Source organism: Ahaetulla prasina, chromosome 2, assembly GCF_028640845.1.
Source record: "Ahaetulla prasina isolate Xishuangbanna chromosome 2, ASM2864084v1, whole genome shotgun sequence".
NCBI lineage: Eukaryota > Metazoa > Chordata > Lepidosauria > Squamata > Colubridae > Ahaetulla > Ahaetulla prasina.
In genome coordinates, this window is record NC_080540.1 from 1,476,921 (window position 1) to 1,495,247 (window position 18,327).

Here is an 18,327-nt window from a genome sequence, read left to right on the forward strand (position 1 = left end):
GAAGAAGAAAAGAAAAAAAACAATAGGACAGGAACAGTAGGCACGTTTGTGCTCTTATGCACGCCTCTTATGCTCCTCTTAGGAATGGGGTGAGGTCAATAGTAGAAAGGTTAAAGCTTTGGGGATTTTGAGAAGAGACCACAGAGTCAGGTAGTGTGTTCCAAGTGTAAATAACTCAGTTGCAGAAGTCATATTTTCTGCAATCAAGATTGAAGCGGTTAATGTTAAGTTTAAATCTAGTGTTTGCTCTTGTATTGTTGTGATTGAAGCTGAAGTAGTCTTTAACAGGAAGGACATTGCAATAGATGATTCTATGAGTTAAACTCAGGTCCTGTCGAAGGCGGCAGAGTTCTAAGTTTTCTAAACCCAAGATTTCAAGTCTGGTGGCATAAGGTATTTTGTTGTATTCAGAGGAGTGGAGAACTCTTCTTGTAAAATATTTCTGGACAATTGTATTGAAGTCTGAAATGTGGTATGGGTTCAGGGCAGGCCCAGAAGGGACCCACCATTTTCTTTGCTCTATTCACGATTCTCAGTCAGACTTTCTTCTGTGTGCATGGAGGGGTGGCCTAGATGTCCCCTTAGGTTCCCAAACTGCCCCCCCCCTGGGGCCAGTGAAAATCGGAGGAGAGTTTTCTTTGCCCCTCCCCACCCCTTAAGAAGCAGCAGAGCCCTTTGGAGGCTGCGCAGGGATCGGGGTCTGGTCCAGTTTATCTGTGCGAGCGGTGGCGGAGGGGGGGATATTTATTTTATTTCTTTTTTCCTTCTGTCGTAGCTTGTGCTCCTTCAGTTCAGAGAGAGGCTATTAGAGCTTTTCCACCCACGGACTTCAATAAAGTAGATGGATGGATAGAAGGAAGGAAGGAACGAAGGATGTAAGGAAGGAAGGAAAGAAGGAAGGAGGGATTTCCATCATTTCTCACCTTCTGATTTCCCCCCTCCCCCATTGAGATGAACAATAGCCGTTCTTATTATAAATAATTTTTTATTTCCATTTTTCAACATCATATTTATGTACAAACTATTATCCATCATTAATCATGAATAATATAGGGGCCGGTTTAGCTCTGCCTGGTAAGGCCTGTTATTAAGAACACAAAGCCTGCAATTACTGCAGGTTCGAGCCCGGCCCAAGGTTGACTCAGCCTTCCATCCTTTATAAGGTAGGTAAAATGAGGACCCAGATTGTTGGGGGGGCAATAAGTTGACTTTGTAAATATATACAAATAGAATGAGACTATTGCCCTATACATTGTAAGCCGCCCTGAGTCTTCGGAGAAGGGCAGGGTATAAATGTAAACAAAACAAAAAACAAAAAATCATTAATTTTTATTTATTACTAATTCAGGCCTGCCCGACTGCCACTTCCTTACTACACAACTTCCCTCTCTACCCTCTACTACTTTCCCTTATCCTTCATCCCCTACACTTTACTACTTCCTCTCCTCCTTCTCCACTCCTCCCTTCTTCCACCCTATCTAACCCTCTTATTCCCCTCCTCCTTCTCTACACTTTCCTATCTACTTTCTTCCCTCCTTCTACTCCTCTCTCCTTTTCTTCCTGAAATGGCAGTCGAGCATCCCCAATATCATTTTAAATTTTTTAATTTCATATCTTCAAAAATTACTGTACATTAATAATCAGTCAATGTATCACTTGTTGATTCATTTCCCCCTTCCCCTCCCCTTCCCCCCAGACTTCCCAGAGCAAATACCGGGTATTATAACCAACAATCACAAGCTAAAGTATACAAAATATACATAACCTCTCACCTTAAAAAAATTTAAAACTATAGATCCCCTCACAATAAAAATAGAAAGATAGGAAAGAATAATAAAAAAAAGAAAAGAAACAATACCAACTTCACATATTGCTTCTTCTTACAGTCCATTTTTTAAAATTAATCCATCTTCTCAAATTTAATTTTTTTCTTTTCCCACTTGTATATTCCTTCAAATTTCATAAGTCCATTTCTCAAATTACAGTCCATCTTCTCGAACTCAAATTTTTATCACTTATATATTTCTTCAATTGCCATAACATTTAATGTCCATTCTTCTTACAATCCATTTTAAAAATTAGTCCATCTTCTAAAGTTCAATTTTTTTTCCCCGCCCATTTGTATATTCGTTCAAATTTCATAAGTCCATTTCTTAAATTACAATCCAGCTTCTCAAATTCAGGTTTTCATCACTTATATATTTCTTCAATTGTCATAAGATTTAATATTCAATCTTCCAATACTACTCCATCAATCAAATATCAAGCAAATAATCATTTAGACTACATCCACAATATAACAGTAAACAGTTAAAATCATTACATCCACATTATCTGAATTCATAAATTTCACTTTCCAACCTTCACAATTGAGTAATATCATCCTATAGATTTATACCATACAAATAGCAAATAACACAAATCCTATAATTTATATCCTAAATAAATCAATTCCAAAAATTAACCATAATCATCCTATTCACATCTTAAACATTCCTCCCCTCTCCCATTCTATTTTCCATCATTTCCAAACCAGTTAACTTAGCATCTAACAACAAAGGATTCCCACTCTTTAAAACATTAATATAAAAATGTCTTGCTTTCATAACTGAATTAAGAAAATACTTTCTACCTCTAAAATTCACTGACAAACCCATTGGGACTTCCCATCTAAAATGTATCTGATATTTCTTAAACTCATCCACCAAAAAAGCAAATTCTCTTCTGTTTCTTAACATTTTAGGAGGAATTTCCTTCATCATTTTTATATCTTGTCCCAATATCTGAAATTTATTTTTATAAAAGGCTTGCAAAATTTCATACCTAACCTTTTTAGTTGTAAAATAAATAACCACATCCCTAGGTACTCTATTTTGTCTTGCCCACCAAGAATTAACACGATAAATTCTTTCAATATTAGTCTCAAAATCTTCTGGCTTCACACCCTTTATCTGTGCAAAGGCTTGCGTAAAAATCTCCTTTAAATTTTCCTTCCTATTTTGTTTCAACCCCCTCACCCTTATAGCATATTCCATTAATCTATATTGTAATATTACTCTTTCTTCATCTGCCCTATCTACCTTTGCCTTTATATCTTCCATCTTATTATCTAAGTTCCAATTGTTTTGATCTTTTTGAATTTCTTCTATTTTCCTTTGCAGCTCTAAATTAGCTTTATTAAATTCTGCAAGATCATCCTGCATCTGAATACAAGAACTTAATATTTGCGCAATTGCATCCTTTACCATTTTCATTTCCCTCTTCTGCTCTTCCACCACTTCCTTGAAATCCAACATCTCTTTCTCTATTTCGTCAAATTTTTGATCTATTTCTAAAAAGTGACTCTCCAAAAACTCCTGTAAAAAATTTCTTACTTCCTTTTTGATTTCTTCTTTTAATTTTTGAATCTGAGCTGAAGAAATTTCAAAGTTTTTAATAACTTTTGGCACTATTTGCTTAAAAGCCATTTTAAAAAAAAGGATAGCTTAATAATAGACCAAGAAAAAGAAAGAAAAAAAAATTATAAAAGAAAGTTTCAAAAAACTTATCTTCTAAATCACTATAATCCCAAGGAAGAAGAAAAAATATAAATCATAAGATTCTCATTTCTTCCAATTAGTCAGTATCTTCCTATATATCTTCTTTTTCAACACACTTTTGGCACTATTTGCTTAAAAGCCATTTAAAAAAAACAAAAAACTTAATAACAGGTCAAGAGAAAAGAAAAAATATTTAGAAAAGAAAAAATTTCAAAAAACTTTTCTTCTAAATCAGTATAATCCCAAAGAAAAAGAAAAGATATAAATCATAAAATTCTCATATCTTCCGTTTAGTCAGTATGTTTCTGTGTATCTTCTTTCTTCTATTTCAACACTAACCGTTAGTAAGCATTTCTACTTTCGTTTTCAGAACACACATTCCACAAAACCGCCATTTGCTTTCTTCTCTTCTATCTTCGCAGCAAATAAATCCTCAGGGGCTCACAGTCTTCTTACAAACAGGTGCTAGAACTCCAGTTTCTGCTCCGTCCACGTTCCAATCCATCATTAAATCAATTCCTGTCGTGGAAATTGGACGCTTCGTTTGTTTGCCATAAAGGCAAATGCCTCTCCTAGCCAGGAGCTTATCAGGTTATAGAAGGAGAACTTCCCACAAGCTTTAAAAGCTTATTAGGGCATCTCAACCTCAAACCTAATTACTCAACTTTCCTCCTTTGCCCGAAGGAAAGAATCCAAGCTGTCGGACCCAGATTTACGATGTCCTGACAGCTTTACAGACTAGGGAGTTAGCAGCTAAATCATAGCTGCTTCTTCACGAAGCGGAGCCAAAACCGGAAGGGGATATTTATTTTATTTCTTTTTTCCTTCTGTCCTAGCTTGTGCTCCTTCAGTTCAGAGAGAGGCTATTAGAGCTTTTCCACCCACGGACTTCAATAAAGTAGATGGATGGATGGAAGGAAGGAAGGATGGAAGGAAGGAAGGAAAGAAGGGATTTCCATCATTTCCCACCTTCTGATTTCCCCCCTCCCCCATTGAGATGAACAATAGCCGTTCTTGAACGAAAACCGGGCTGCCATTTGCGGTGGGTCAGAAAACCCCACAGCGCTGGAGGTCAAACCGGCCCCTTTGCCTGGAAGGGAGCAAAAGGCAGAAGCTTCCCGGAGGGAGGAGACTGACCCACAGGATTGGGGGAGGGCAGGGGTGAAATCTAAAAATTTTCCCTACCAATTCTGTGGGTGTGGCTTAATGGGTGGGCGTGGCTTGGTGGTCAGATGGCTTGGTGGGCGTGGCCAATTACAATAAATAATAAAAATAAACTAAGTATAAAAAAACAGTAAGAGGTACCAAAAACCAACTTTCACACTTTACACACACACAACACAACACAACTGACTCACACACAATGTAAAAGCAGCTGCACTTCACACTTCACATAGCCACAAAAAGCTCAAAAACCAACTTTCACACTTTACACACACACAACACAACACAACACACAAAACTGACTCACACACAATGTAAAAGCAGCTGCACTTCACACTTCACACAGCCACAAAAAGCTCAAAAACCAACTTTCACACTTTACACACACACAACTAACACACACACACACAATATGCCACATACAGCTTTCTGAGAACTTGTGTGTTTGTGTAGTTAGAGCGAAACACTACAGAAACACGCCAAATCTCAGAAAGCTGCACAAATATTTTATTTTATTTTATTTTATTTTATTGTGGACTTCAAATCCCAGAGTTCCTCAGTCAGCAAAGTCAGCCAGTTGATCACCGAGGAAATAGATTAGCAGAATAGATTGATTCTGTCTGGGCTGAATCTGAAACTGCTTTCGGCTGTGGCCATGCGTTCATCAGTAATGAGGTAAGTGCCTTATAATCTCTACTTTTACTTGTAGAAAACATGTTTTCTACACGTAAGAGTACAAGTAAGGTTCTGCTGTTTTTTACTTTTAAAGGCCTGTTTCGGCTGAAGCAAAACCGGCTTTTAAAAGTAAAAAAAAAAAACAACCTCTGTAGATGGTGCGGCTCAGCAGAGGCGGGGTGGGCGGGGCCAGGGATTTTTGCTACCGGTCCTCCGAACCAGCAGCCACCATCGCTACCGGATCGCGCGACCCCGTCCGATCCGGGAGCATTTCACCCCTGGGGGAGGGGCACTTCCACCCGGAATAGTGTGTGTGTGTTTGTGTGAAAGCGCCCAAGGCCTCCCCATTTCAGCCCCCTCGGAGACCCCCATAAAGTCCTCAGCGGCTGTGGGGCTGCGACCCCCGTTTACTCATCGGCAGCAGCCCCCCCTCCAGGCAGGATCCGGGTGGGGGGGAGGCAAAAGGGAATCCATACTCCCCTCCAGGGTTGCCATGAACACACACACCCCTTGAGCTGCGGCCCCCCAAGATTGAAGGGACCCCCCCCTCCCACTTTCTCCGCTTCTCTCTCAATGGCATTTGGGAAAAAACTGTTTTTGTGTCTGGTTGTTCTGGTATGCAGTGCTCTATAGCATCGTTTTGAGGGTAGGAGTTGAAAGGGTTTATGTCCAGGATGTGAGGGATCAGTAAATATTTTCACAGCCCTCTTTTTTTTTTTTTTAAATATACTTTATTGAACTTTTTTACATTAAAAGCATAAAAAAAGGAAAAAGAAAAGCTTATATCATTTAACAGCTATTTGTGGTGTTTTTCATCTGACACTAATCTGTGCAATAATGACAAACATTAAATTCTACATATTTGTATCCTTATTTTATCTATTGATTATGCTTAGTAACTAAATATTCATATCTCCTTTCCATCCATCCATACCACCGTTCCCATATACCATAAAATACTGATGTCTCTTTATCCTTCAGACTCAGAGTTAGTTTGTCCATTTCTGCGCAATTCATAATCTTTTGTATAATAAGTCTCTCTGAGGGCACACATGGCTGTTTCCAACATTGAGCAAAGGCCATCCTAGCAGCAGTTAATATATGTAGTATTAAATATTTTATATTCTTCAAGTATTTTTTTTAAAAAATCCCCAATAAAAAAAGTTCGGGTTCTAGATCTAATTGTTCATTTGTAATTTCTTGTAGCCCCTTTTTAATTTTTAACCAATATTTACGTGATTCGGGGCAGGACCACCACATATGGTAATACTATTAATCGTTTCATAGTTCCCATCACCAATCTCTTTCTACTTATGACTGTATGACTATAACTTGTTGCTGGCAATCCTTATGATTTATATTGATATATTGATCATCAATTGTGTTGTAAATGTTGTACCTTGATGAACGTATCTTTTCTTTTATGTACACTGAGAGCATATGCACCAAGACAAATTCCTTGTGTGTCCAATCACACTTGGCCAATAAATTCTATTCTATTCTATTCTATTCTAATATGTTCCATCTTTATTTTTACATTTCCAACATATGGGAGACATTTTGGGATACATTTTCACTAGTCTCGAAGGGGCAGGTGCCACCTGTAGAACATTTTATATGCATTTTCTTTGTATGCTGCTGATTTTGTTAATTTATAATTTCTGTTCCATATTTTCTCCCAATCTGATAAATTTATATTATGTCCAATATTTTGGCCCCATGCAATCATACATCCTTTCACTACTTCTTCTTCCAATTCTACTTCTAGCAAGTATTTATAAATTTGGGTAATATTTTTTTTGTCTGGCCCTAGTAAAATTTTATCTAATTGCTGTGGTTTAAGATATATTCCATATTCTTTTATATCTTGTTTGTATCGAAAACGTCTTGTGTCTAGTTGTTCTGGTGGGCAGTGCTCTATAGTGTCATTTTGAGGGTACGAGTTGAAACAGTTTATGTCCAGGATGTGAGGGATCTGTAAATATTTTCACAGCCCTCTTTTTGACTCGTGCAGTATACAGGTCCTCAACGGAAGGCAGGTTGGTAGCCATTGCTTTTTCTGCAGTTCTAATGATCCTCTGAAGTCTGTGTCTGTCTTGTTGGGTTGCAGGACCAAACCAGACAGTTATAGAGGTGCAGATGACAGACTCAGTAATTCCTCTGTAGAACTGAATCAGCAGCTCCTTGGGCAGTTTGAGCTTTCTGAGTTGGCGCAGAAAGAACATTCTTCGTTGTGTTTTTTTGATTTTGCTTGTGGAAAGGTTGCAAAAGGCAATTCCATGACCTTGGGACACAGGAACGGTCATAAGTCTGAACCATTTGCCAAGTGTCTGAATTTTGATCACATGATCATGGGATGCTACAAAGGTCATAATGGTCGTGTCACTTTTTTTCAGTGAATCTGTTGTAACTTTGAATGGTCACTAAATGAATTGTTGTAACTCGAGGACTACCTGTTCTATATTCATTAGGGGAAACTAAGGAAGACCCCTATATGACCCTGGTATTTAAGCCTGAAGGATTTCTAATTTCTAGAGCAAAGGAGTGGTGGGAATCCTTTGAATTCTGGCCAAGATCAGTAGGATGTGCTTAGAAACGATTTGATTTGCAGGGGCAGCTTAGAGCTTCTACGGAGGGAGGGCCTGGTGGGTGATGGGAGGGAAAGGTCAGTCCCCCTGACCGGGCATCCCCCAGAGGCCGAGGGGGCAGCCCCAGAGTCGGGGAGGGGCTGGGAGGCCAAAGGCCTGCAGCTGAGAGAGGCCGAATCCACGAAAGGCTCTCAGGGGGAAATCTAGTTTTTCTTCCTTGTAGTCTGAGTATCCGAAGGAAAGAACGGAGGGATTCCTACTCCCTCCCCTCTGATTCCCCCCCATTGAGATCCACAAAAGTGCTTCTGGAATGAAGACCAACCTGCTATTTGCGGTGGGTCAAAAAACCCCACAGCCCTGGGGTCAAACCTGCCCTCCCGCAGCCCCTTTGCCAGGAAAGGCTCACAAGGCAGAAGCTTCCGGGAGGGGTGGAGGGGCAGTGACCCCACATGATTGGGGGAGGGGCACACCTACTCAGGAAATAGAAAAAAATAGATTCAAGCTAAATGTCAACCGCTTCAAACTTGATTGCAGAAAATATGACAGAAAATATGAAAATATGGAAAAAAGAACCCAACCACTAAGTACATACTTGATGGACATTACCTTACAGATGACCCCCACCCCGTTAAAGACCTTGGAGTTTTCATGTCAAATGATCTAAGTGCCAAAGCCCACTGTAACTACATAGCAAAAAAGGCCCTAAGAGTTGTAAACCTAATCCTGCGTAGCTTCTTTTCCAAAAACACTACACTACTAATCAGAGCATATAAAACATTTGCTAGACCAATTCTAGAATACAGCTCGCCTGTTTGGAACCCTCACCACATCTCTGACATCAATACAATTGAGCGAGTCCAGAAATATTTTACAAGAAGAGTTCTCCATTCCTCTGAAAACAATAGAATACCCTATCCCACCAGACTTGAAATCCTAGGCCTAGAAAACTTGGAACTCCGTCGCCTTCGACAAGACCTAAGTTTAACTCATAGAATCATCTATTGTAATGTCCTTCCTGTAATGTATCTTTAAATGTTTTGGCGGGAAACAAGCACGTTGCTGATTGGTTAAAGCCGCCGGTAGAACTGTATATAAGGAGAGGTTTTTCCCCAGCCTGCTTGCTGGGTTCACCATATAGTAAAGAGCTGTTGTCACTATCCTGGTCTCCTGCCTCGTTATTGCCCGAATTTAACACTGGCGACGAAGGTGGGATCTCGAGGTTAAGAGTACCAGGAACGAGCTGAACGCACGAAAGAACCGAACCCAGCTAAGCTCAGGGCAGAATCGCAGCGATGGCCAGCTACACTCCGCCCGCGCCGTTTGACCCATCCAGGGAGAAATGGGGAACGTACATGACCCGTTTCGAGAGCTTCCTGGAGGCAAACGAACTGCAAGGAGTCCCAGACAACCGCAAAAGGGCATATTTCCTGAGCCACTGCGGTCCCGAGGTCATCGACATCGCGGAAGCCCTGGCAGAGCCAACGCCGGTACAATCGGTATCGTGGCAAACTCTGCAAAATCTATTGAAGAACCATTTCGCGCCTACACCGTCCAAATGCGGCGTTTTGAATTTGGAGGCGAGACAGCAAGAGGGCGAATCCATCAGTGAGTACATGGCCGCCCTGAGGAAAGCCTCCAAAGATTGTGGGTACCGAGACTTGGACGAGGAGCTGTTAGAGCAACTCATCCGTGGGGTCAGAGACATTCGTTTGCGGAGGCGGCTGCTATCAAAAAGCAATCTAACGCTGGCAAACGCTCTGGACAAAGCCAGAGCTCACAAGATGTCCACCCAAGCGGCGGAAACCCTACAAAAGCCACTCACGCCGACGGCGAGCTCGACATCAACCCCGGTCCACAAAGAAGAAATCCAGACCGAATCAGATGGCGAGGATGAGGAAGGAGTTTGCCTCACCGAGAGAAGGGGCAAAGAAGACCGGGATGAATGCGGAAGTTGCGGAGGGCAACACCAGCGTCAACGATGCAAGTTCAAGGACGCTACATGTCGGCGGTGCGAGAAGAAGGGGCACCTGGCTCAAGTCTGTCGAGCACCCCAACCTTCCCGCCGAAAATTCAAACCAACCAATCAGAGCGCAGGATCGGCAAGGCAACCTGCGATTGGTCAAAACAAAAAGGGCGCGAATTCCAATCGAACGACCGTGATAATAGGCCGTGCAGCAACCCGCGTCGAGAAGAAAATCTTCACAAAACCGAAAATCGAAGGAGTGCCGTGCCGACTAGAAGTGGACACAGGGTCAGCGATCACAATCATGTCCTGGGACACTTTTGCGAAAGCTTTGCCGAGAATCGCCAAACGCAAACTGCAAACACAGCGGCTACGAGTTCACGACTACCAAGGGAATCGCATCCCTGTTCGAGGGACCACCTCCGTCCGCGTCGAGTACGGACCACACAAGAAGACCCTGCCCATCACGATAGTCGAAGGGACCCTGCCAAGCTTGTTGGGACTAGACTGGTTCCGTGCATTGGGCATGGGAGTGACTGGCATCTACAGAAGTGACTTTAACCTAAAAGACACACTCATGAACGAGTTCGAAGATGTCTTCAAGGACTGCCTGGGCAAGTACAAGGGGACCCCTATTTCTTTCAATTTAGACCCCCAGGTAGCCCCCATTCGGTTAAAGACAAGGAGAGTCCCTTTTGCCCTTAAACCCAAGATTGACAAGGAGATAGACAAGCTCATCAATCAGGGGATTCTGGTGCCAGTCGATCACGCAAAGTGGGAGACGCCTATCGTCACCCCAGTGAAACCAGATGGGTCAGTTAGAATCTGCGCTGACTACAAGGCAACGTTAAACAAAGCCTTGCAAAAAAGCGCTTACCCGGTCCCCGTGGTGCAACACTTGCTGCACTCGCTGGGGCAAGGGCAAGTTTTTGCCAAGTTAGATTTGGCCCAAGCCTATCAACAACTGCCCGTAGACGCCAGCACAGCCGAAGCCCAGACAATTGTGACCCACAGAGGTGCGTTCAAGTGTACCCGGTTACAGTTTGGGGTGAGTGTGGCTCCTGGTCTTTTTCAAAATTTAATGGAGCGACTGCTGCAAGGGCTCCCGGGGGTAGTCCCCTATTTCGATGATGTATTGGTATCAGCCGAAAATTTAGAAGAATTGGGGGAACGTTTAAGAAAAGTTCTGGGCATTTTCCGGTCAGCCGGTCTAAAGGTTAAAGTGAACAAATGCCAAATAGGGGTAGAATCTGTAGAGTTCCTAGGCTACAGAATAGACAAGGAAGGAATCCACCCCACTGAAAGCAAGGTCAAGGCAATAAGAAAGGCTCCAGCGCCTAAAAACAAAGCAGAGCTACAGGCATTCCTGGGTCTAGTGAACTTTTACGCGGTCTTTTTGAAAAATAAGGCAACCGTTGCCGAGCCGCTACATAAGTTACTGGGAAAGAATACTGCTTGGTCTTGGGGAAAGTCGGAAGCTAGGGCTTTCGAAGCAGTAAAAAACCTACTCTCGAGCGATAGCTTGCTGATTCAGTATCATAGCAAAATGCCATTGTTATTAGTTTGCGATGCTTCCCCTTACGGGGTGGGGGCTGTGCTCAGCCACAGGCTTCCGAATGGCACAGAAGCCCCAATAGCCTTCTACTCTAGAACGATGTCCTCGACAGAGAGGAACTATAGCCAGTTGGATAAAGAAGCTCTAGCTATAGTGTCAGGGGTAAAAAAGTTTCACGAATACGTCTTTGGTAGAGACTTTGAAATTGTGACAGACCATAGACCACTGTTAGGTTTACTGGCTGGCGACCGCCCAACGCCTGTGGCACTTTCGCCCCGATTGACCCGATGGACTATCTTTTTAGCAGCCTACTCCTACAAACTGCAGCATCGGCCAGGAAAAGAGTTGGGGCATGCGGACGCATTAAGCAGATGCCCACTACCAGGGGCGATCGAGGACCCCACTCCGGGGACGCCCATTCTGTTAATCGACTCTCTGGACTCTGGCCCAGTCACGTCTAAGGAGGTGGCTCGGGCGTCATACCGGGACATTACTTTGAGAACTGTACTTGGTTGGGTACAAAGAGGGTGGCCCGCTGCGCCGGGCGAGCGTTTTAAAGAATTTGTAAAGAAACGGGGGGAACTTTCGGCTCAAGGGGGGTGCCTACTCTGGGGGGATCGAGTGGTGATCCCAGAAAAATTGAGGAAAAGGGTGTTGGATCTCCTCCACGAGGGTCACCCAGGGATCGTTAGGATGAAGGGCCTAGCGAGAAGCTATGTGTGGTGGCCCTTAATGGACTCAGAAATTGCTGAAAGGGTAGGGAAATGTCAGGCCTGCCAGGAGTCCAGACCGCTACCCCCAACGGCCCCGGTTAGGGAATGGGAGAAACCCCAGGGGCCCTGGTCTAGAATACACATTGATTTTGCCGGCCCTTTCCACGGCCAAACTCTCCTGGTAATAGTAGATGCCTACTCTAAATGGCTGGAAATCATTCTCATGAGATCCATGACAGCCGAGGCCGTGATCGCCGTCCTACGGCACCTATTTGTAACCCATGGGTTGCCCGACACGCTAGTTTCCGATAACGGCCCGCAATTCACGGCAACCCAATTTGAGGAATACTTGGCAGAAGAGGGCATCCGACATGCCCTCTCGGCGCCTTTCCACCCTGCGACGAATGGCCTTGCAGAGCGTTCCGTCCGGAGCGCAAAAGAGGCATTGTCCAGACTTAAGCCAGGCGACTGGCAAACAAAAATCGATGTTTTCCTGGCCGTCCAACACAGGACTCCCTGTGTCACAACCGGCAGAAGCCCAGCCGAATTATTAATGGGCCGAAAGCTCAGGTGCCCCCTAGACCGTTTACATCCAAACTATACGCCGGAGGGTTACAAGGGGGAAATCGAAAAAACAAGAGAAATGGACATTGGAGACCGAGTGTGGGCACACAACTATGGTGAAGGCCCAACCTGGATAGCAGGACAAATCCTAAACAGAACAGGCCCAAAATCATACTTGGTAGAGTTAAAGGACGGCCGAGTATGGAGGCGCCACATAGACCAAATACGGAAACGCATAGCCGAACAATCCGAGTTAGTTGAAACAGGCCCTGACTATACAATGTTTGATTCCACAGCTGACTCAAACCCGGAAAAATCGCAGGACTTATCTGAGTTTCCGGAGGTCCAGCGACGCCCACAGGTTCCAGTAGAAAACAGCAGGGACGACTCTGCTAATAATCCAGGGCCGGATGGCCTAGAGAAGGAGCTGAGAGGAGCAAACAGCCCCTCCGGTCAGCTCGACCCACTCCCAGGGAATGTACTGCGCAGGTCCGAAAGAGTCAGGAGACGCCCAGTCTATTTACGTGATTACGTTGAAAAATAATATGTAAATATAATGTAAATAGGGGGTAAAGTGTTTTCTGGGAGGGAAGGAGTGTAATGTATCTTTAAATGTTTTGGCGGGAAACAAGCACGTTGCTGATTGGTTAAAGCCGCCGGTAGAACTGTATATAAGGAGAGGTTTTCCCCAGCCTGCTTGCTGGGTTCACCATATAGTAAAGAGCTGTTGTCACTATCCTGGTCTCCTGCCTCGTTATTGCCCGAATTTAACACTTCCTGTTAAAGACTACTTCAGCTTTAATTGCAACAATACAAGAGCAACCAACAGATTTAAACTTAATGTCAACCGCTTTAATCTAGATTGCAGAAAATATGACTTCTGTAACAGAATCATCAGTGCTTGGAATACTTTACCTGACTCTGTGGTCTCTTCCCATAATCCTAAAAGCTTCAACCAAACACTTTCTACTATTGACCTCACCCCATTCCTAAGAGGACCATAAGGGGCGTGCATAAGCGCACAAAAGTGCCTCCCATTCCTGTCCTATTGTTCCCTTCATCATATCAAATTGATATAGTTGATGCATATTTTTATACATATATGTATATTTTCTTCAAAATATGTTCTTTTATCTATGACAATTGTTTATGTATACTGTTGTGACAAAAGAAATTAAAAAAAAAAATAAACGTGTGTGTGTGTGAAGGCGCCGAAGGACTCCCCAGTCAGCCGACTCAGAGACCCCCAAGTCCTCGAGGGCTGTGGGGCTGCACCTCCGCTTTCTTCATCCACTGCACCCCCATCTTCAGGTAGGATTCGGGGGGGGGGGCAAAAGGAAGTCCACATTCCCCCCCCCGGAGCTGGCATGAACCCCCCCACTTGAGCTGCGCCCCCCCCAAAAGACCGAAGGGACCCCCTCCCACTTTCTCCGCTTCTCTCCCTGCGCCGGACTCTCTCCTCCAGCGGGCGAAGTCAAGGGAGACTCTGCCCGGAGACCGATGACGCGGCAGAAGGGAGAATTCTCATTGTTCCTTTTCCTCCTTCTGGCCTCTTCCTTCTCCCCCTTCCTCCTCTGGGGCCGGGAGCATCGGCGTCTTCCTCCCCTCCCTTTGGGGGCGCTGGTCGGGCAGCAGCATCCCTGGGCTCTGCTGGGCTGCCCCGATGGCTCTTTCCGCGGCGCCCCTCCCGTGCCGGGGCTTCCTCGCCGGGGCTCCGCGTGTGCGGCGAGAGATGCCGGACCCAGACGCTTCCCGGCCCCCCTCCCTCCCCTCCCCTCCCCGCGCTAGGCGCCCCCGAGTTCCCTGCCGCTGCCAGGCCCGCTTCGCTTGGAGAGGCCGAGAAGGGGGTCGCCCAAGATGGACATGGCTTTTCCTTCAGCCCATAGAGCTTCTGGCGGTCTCCTCCCCGCCCCTCCCTGCGCCTGGGATCCCCTGTGTCTGGAAGGGAGTAGATCCCCCGAAATCCCCATGTTTCTCGACGGGAGTAGATCCCCCTTCCTCTGGGATCCCATATCTGGAAGGGAGAAGATCCCCCCGAAATCCCGTGTCTGGGAAAGGAGTAGATCCCCCGAAATCCCCATGTGTCCCGACGGGAGTAGATCCCCCTTCCTCTAGGATCCCATATCTGGAAGGGAGAAGATCCCCCCGAAATCCCATGTCTGGAAGGGAGTAGATCCCCCTCCACCCCGGGATCCCCTGTGTTTGGAAGGGAGTAGCTCCCCTGCACCGGTTGAGCTTCTGCCTGAGGGGACGGAGGCTCCCCACCTTCAATTCCCCCAAAAGGGTCCCAGCTTCCTACTCTCATCTCTGGAGGGGAATTTCCCCCTCAGTCCCTACATGGAAATGTTTTTTTTCCCTCCTCCCAGTTCAGCTTCCTCTCCCTTTTCCACCATCGTCCTTCCTGAGTTTTGCGATTCCACCTTTTCTCCTGTCAGAAAAGATGAGGCGTCATTTCCCCCCACTTTGCTTCCCAATGAAGGAGCCTCATTGTGAGGTAAAAATTCCTGGAATATCCAGAGACTTCGCTTTTCCTCCATGGTGGAACCTTTTCCTCTTTCTCCTCCGTCTCTTTCCTTGGGCACCAGAGAGGAACCATCTGAGAAAGGCAGCTGCATGTATCGAATTAAACCCTTCCCCCAACCTCCCCTCCAGCCCTCCAGACTCACCTTTCTGGCTCTTCAGGTAGGAGAAGAGCCCACAGCCAGGAAGGCCACTCCTAACACGGCCCCCATGATCCCCGTCCAGAGTTTGCTCCCGGCAGAGCTGGAGGAATGGGGCTCTGGGGAAGGAGAAGGAGCCTCACCTGAGCAGGAGGATCGGGCCCACCTTCCCCCAGGAGGGTCCATTCTGGCTCCCCCCACAGGGAGAGTCTTCCCCCCCCCCCGCTTCTCAGGGCAGGATGGGGTCCCCAGAGCAGGAGTGGAGCGGCTTACCCCACTGGACGGTGATGGGGGCCTCCAGGCTGACATGCCCCACCTTGTAAGCATAGAGGTCCCCCGCTGGGGCTGGGTCTCCAGCATCACCGCCTCGGTGTGGCTCAGGCTGTAAGAAGCCTGTTATTAAACACAGCTGCTTGCAATTACTGCAGGCTCAAGTCCCACCAGGCCCAAGGTTGACTCAGCCTTCCATCCTTTATAAGGTAGGTAAAATGAGGACCCAGATTGTTGGGGGGGCAATAAGTTGACTTTGTATATAAATATACAAATAGAATGAGACTATTGCCTTACACAATGTAAGCCACCCTGAGTCTTCGGAGAAGGGCGGGATATAAATGTAAATAAAAATAAAAATAAAATAAAAATAAAAATCACCTGGAGCTGGTAAGTCCAGTCTCCATTCTGGAACTCCTCCCCAAAGGCCACACCCTCCTTTTCTGGCCACCCATTCTTCAGCCACTGGACCTTGATCTCCATGGGGATAAAAACTCCATCATGGTGCAGGAGGAGGAGGATGTTGGGGGAAGTGGGGTCCATCTTGGTGGGAGAGATGATGATAGTGGGCTTGGCTGGAGGGAAGGAGGAGGAGGGACAGGAGACACACAACAGGACCCAGAACAGAAGATCAAGTTGGTTACTTCTGATGCCACCTGGGATTGACCATGCCCAAAGCCCTGGACACCCTCTGATTCCAGGATGCCACAAGGCTTTGGCAGGGTCATGCCAAAATCCTTGCTGAGGGGGGAGATTTGGGGGAATGCAGAGGGAGACAAACACACCCCAACCAGGCTATGCCTGCAACTATCCGGCTTCCTTCCCAGCTGAAGGAACTGGCAATTTCCAGGGAAAGAGATGGGAAGGGGTCCCACTCCCAGATGGCAGCTTGCCTGGGATGGGGACAGAAGGAAGTGTGGAAGGGAAAGTGGGGGCAGCTGGAGGCTGACGAGATCAGGCAGATCCCAGGATCACCGCACAGCCTTGGACGGGATCCCTTTTGATCTCCTCCTTCACCAAATGCTCTAACTGGCACAATTGGGGGGGCAATAAGTTGACTTTGTAAATATATACAAATAGAATGAGACTATTGCCCTATACATTGTAAGCCGCCCTGAGTCTTCGGAGAAGGGCGGGGTATAAATGTAAACAAAAAAAAAAAAAAAAAATCTTAGATGGATTAATTGGGGGGAGGTCTGAGTGAGCCTCCCCCAAGAAGGTCCTTAAAAGATCCAGTCCAGCTCCGAGTACTTTGCTAACAATGTTTCTCACTGTTGAGGGATTGTTTTTAATAACTGTTAATTTAAAGCAGGGATGTAATCTGTGTCAGTATTCTAGAAAACCCCTCCTGCAGAAAAAACTCCGAAGCCAACATCTTTCAAAGTTGTTTTACTAACATAGGTAAACTGGCACAGTTGGATGAAAACCAAAACTGGGGATTCTGGTTCGTCCCTCAGTAATACAAACCCCAAAATCTCCACCCTCATGACCCCTATGCCGGTCACATGCTCCAATCCCCAACCATCCATGTTGAAGCATCACTCCAGCCACTCCTTCTCCAGATGCGAACCCAGCCTGACCTTGACCGGCAGGAAAAATGTTGTTATGTCTACTCATCTCTTGCACTACCACCCTCCTCCCCCTCCTTTCCCACAGAGGAGAATTGTGGCAGCGTATGGAAGCCTTTGGCCTAGTACAGCTTCCAAAGCTGACAGGCGTCCCCCCTTGCAGAAGAAAACACATCCTAGAATACAAAACAGACAAAAGCAAAAATGGGGTTAATCTCCATTACGTCCCCTCCTAACCCCCTCTCCCCCCCCCAGGACCTTTTTATTTGTCAGGGAATTTATCATGAAATTGTTTGACTAGAACATCCGCATTTACATCCCAGTTTTTTACCCAAGTAAGTTCAGACAATGGGTACCCTTTCCAGTGGACCAAATATTGTAAGCGACCTCTGTATAGTCTAGAGTCAAGGATTTTTTAAATTTCGTAGTGGGTCTTCCCCTGGATTACCAAAGGAGGGGGGGAGCATCTGGTAAGGGTCTCAATCTAGATTCCCTAGCCGGTTTCAATAAGCTACTGTGAAACACTGGGTGTATTTTCCCTAATATTTGAGGGAGGCTAAACTGGGTAGTTACCTTTACAATGAGGAAAGGACCTAAAAATTTAGGACCAATTTTTTTACTAGGTAATCTTAATCTTAAATATTTAGTAGACAAAAATACTTTATCCCCCACCCGAAAAGGGGGTTGAAGGGATCAGTGTTTGTCTGCTTGGGCTTTATATTTTTCAGCTGTTTCAGCCAAAGCTTTTTTTGTGTCCTCCCACCCATTTTTCAATGGGTTCACCCAGTCTGTCAGGAACACGGAAGTGGGAGGGTGTACGGGGAGCTCAGGCATCGGTACAAACCCATGCTGGTGGTTAGCTGAAAAGGAGTTAATCCCGTGCTACTGTGTACGGCATTATTATATGCTACTTCTGCAAAAGGTAACAGGTCTGCCCAGTTTAATAGTTTACATAACACCGAATATACTGTTCCAACATCGAGTTCAATTTTTCGGCAGCTCCGTTAGTCTGAGGATGAAAAGCAGAGCTAAGTTCCTGGGATGACCCAATGGACCGTAGGAAGTCCT

The 18,327-nt window shown here is 45.4% G+C and overlaps 2 protein-coding genes across 2 annotated transcripts in view; one reads left to right on the forward strand and one right to left on the reverse strand.

Annotated features, from left to right (window-relative positions):
• LOC131193554 (zinc finger protein 420-like) overlaps window positions 1-16,234 on the reverse strand; it is a 30,624-nt gene extending 14,390 nt beyond the window's left edge. Inside the window, exons 1-3 of the mRNA XM_058173833.1 lie at window positions 16,073-16,234; window positions 15,695-15,803; window positions 15,428-15,538 (exon numbers count right to left, since the gene is read on the reverse strand). Coding sequence (XP_058029816.1) covers window positions 15,428-15,538; window positions 15,695-15,803; window positions 16,073-16,234 — 382 coding nt within the window. The remainder of the gene's footprint in view (window positions 1-15,427; window positions 15,539-15,694; window positions 15,804-16,072) is intronic.
• The window catches only part of LOC131192754 (zinc finger protein with KRAB and SCAN domains 7-like), a 269,595-nt gene that overhangs the window by 97,160 nt on the left and 154,108 nt on the right, over window positions 1-18,327 (forward strand). The window lies entirely within an intron of this gene.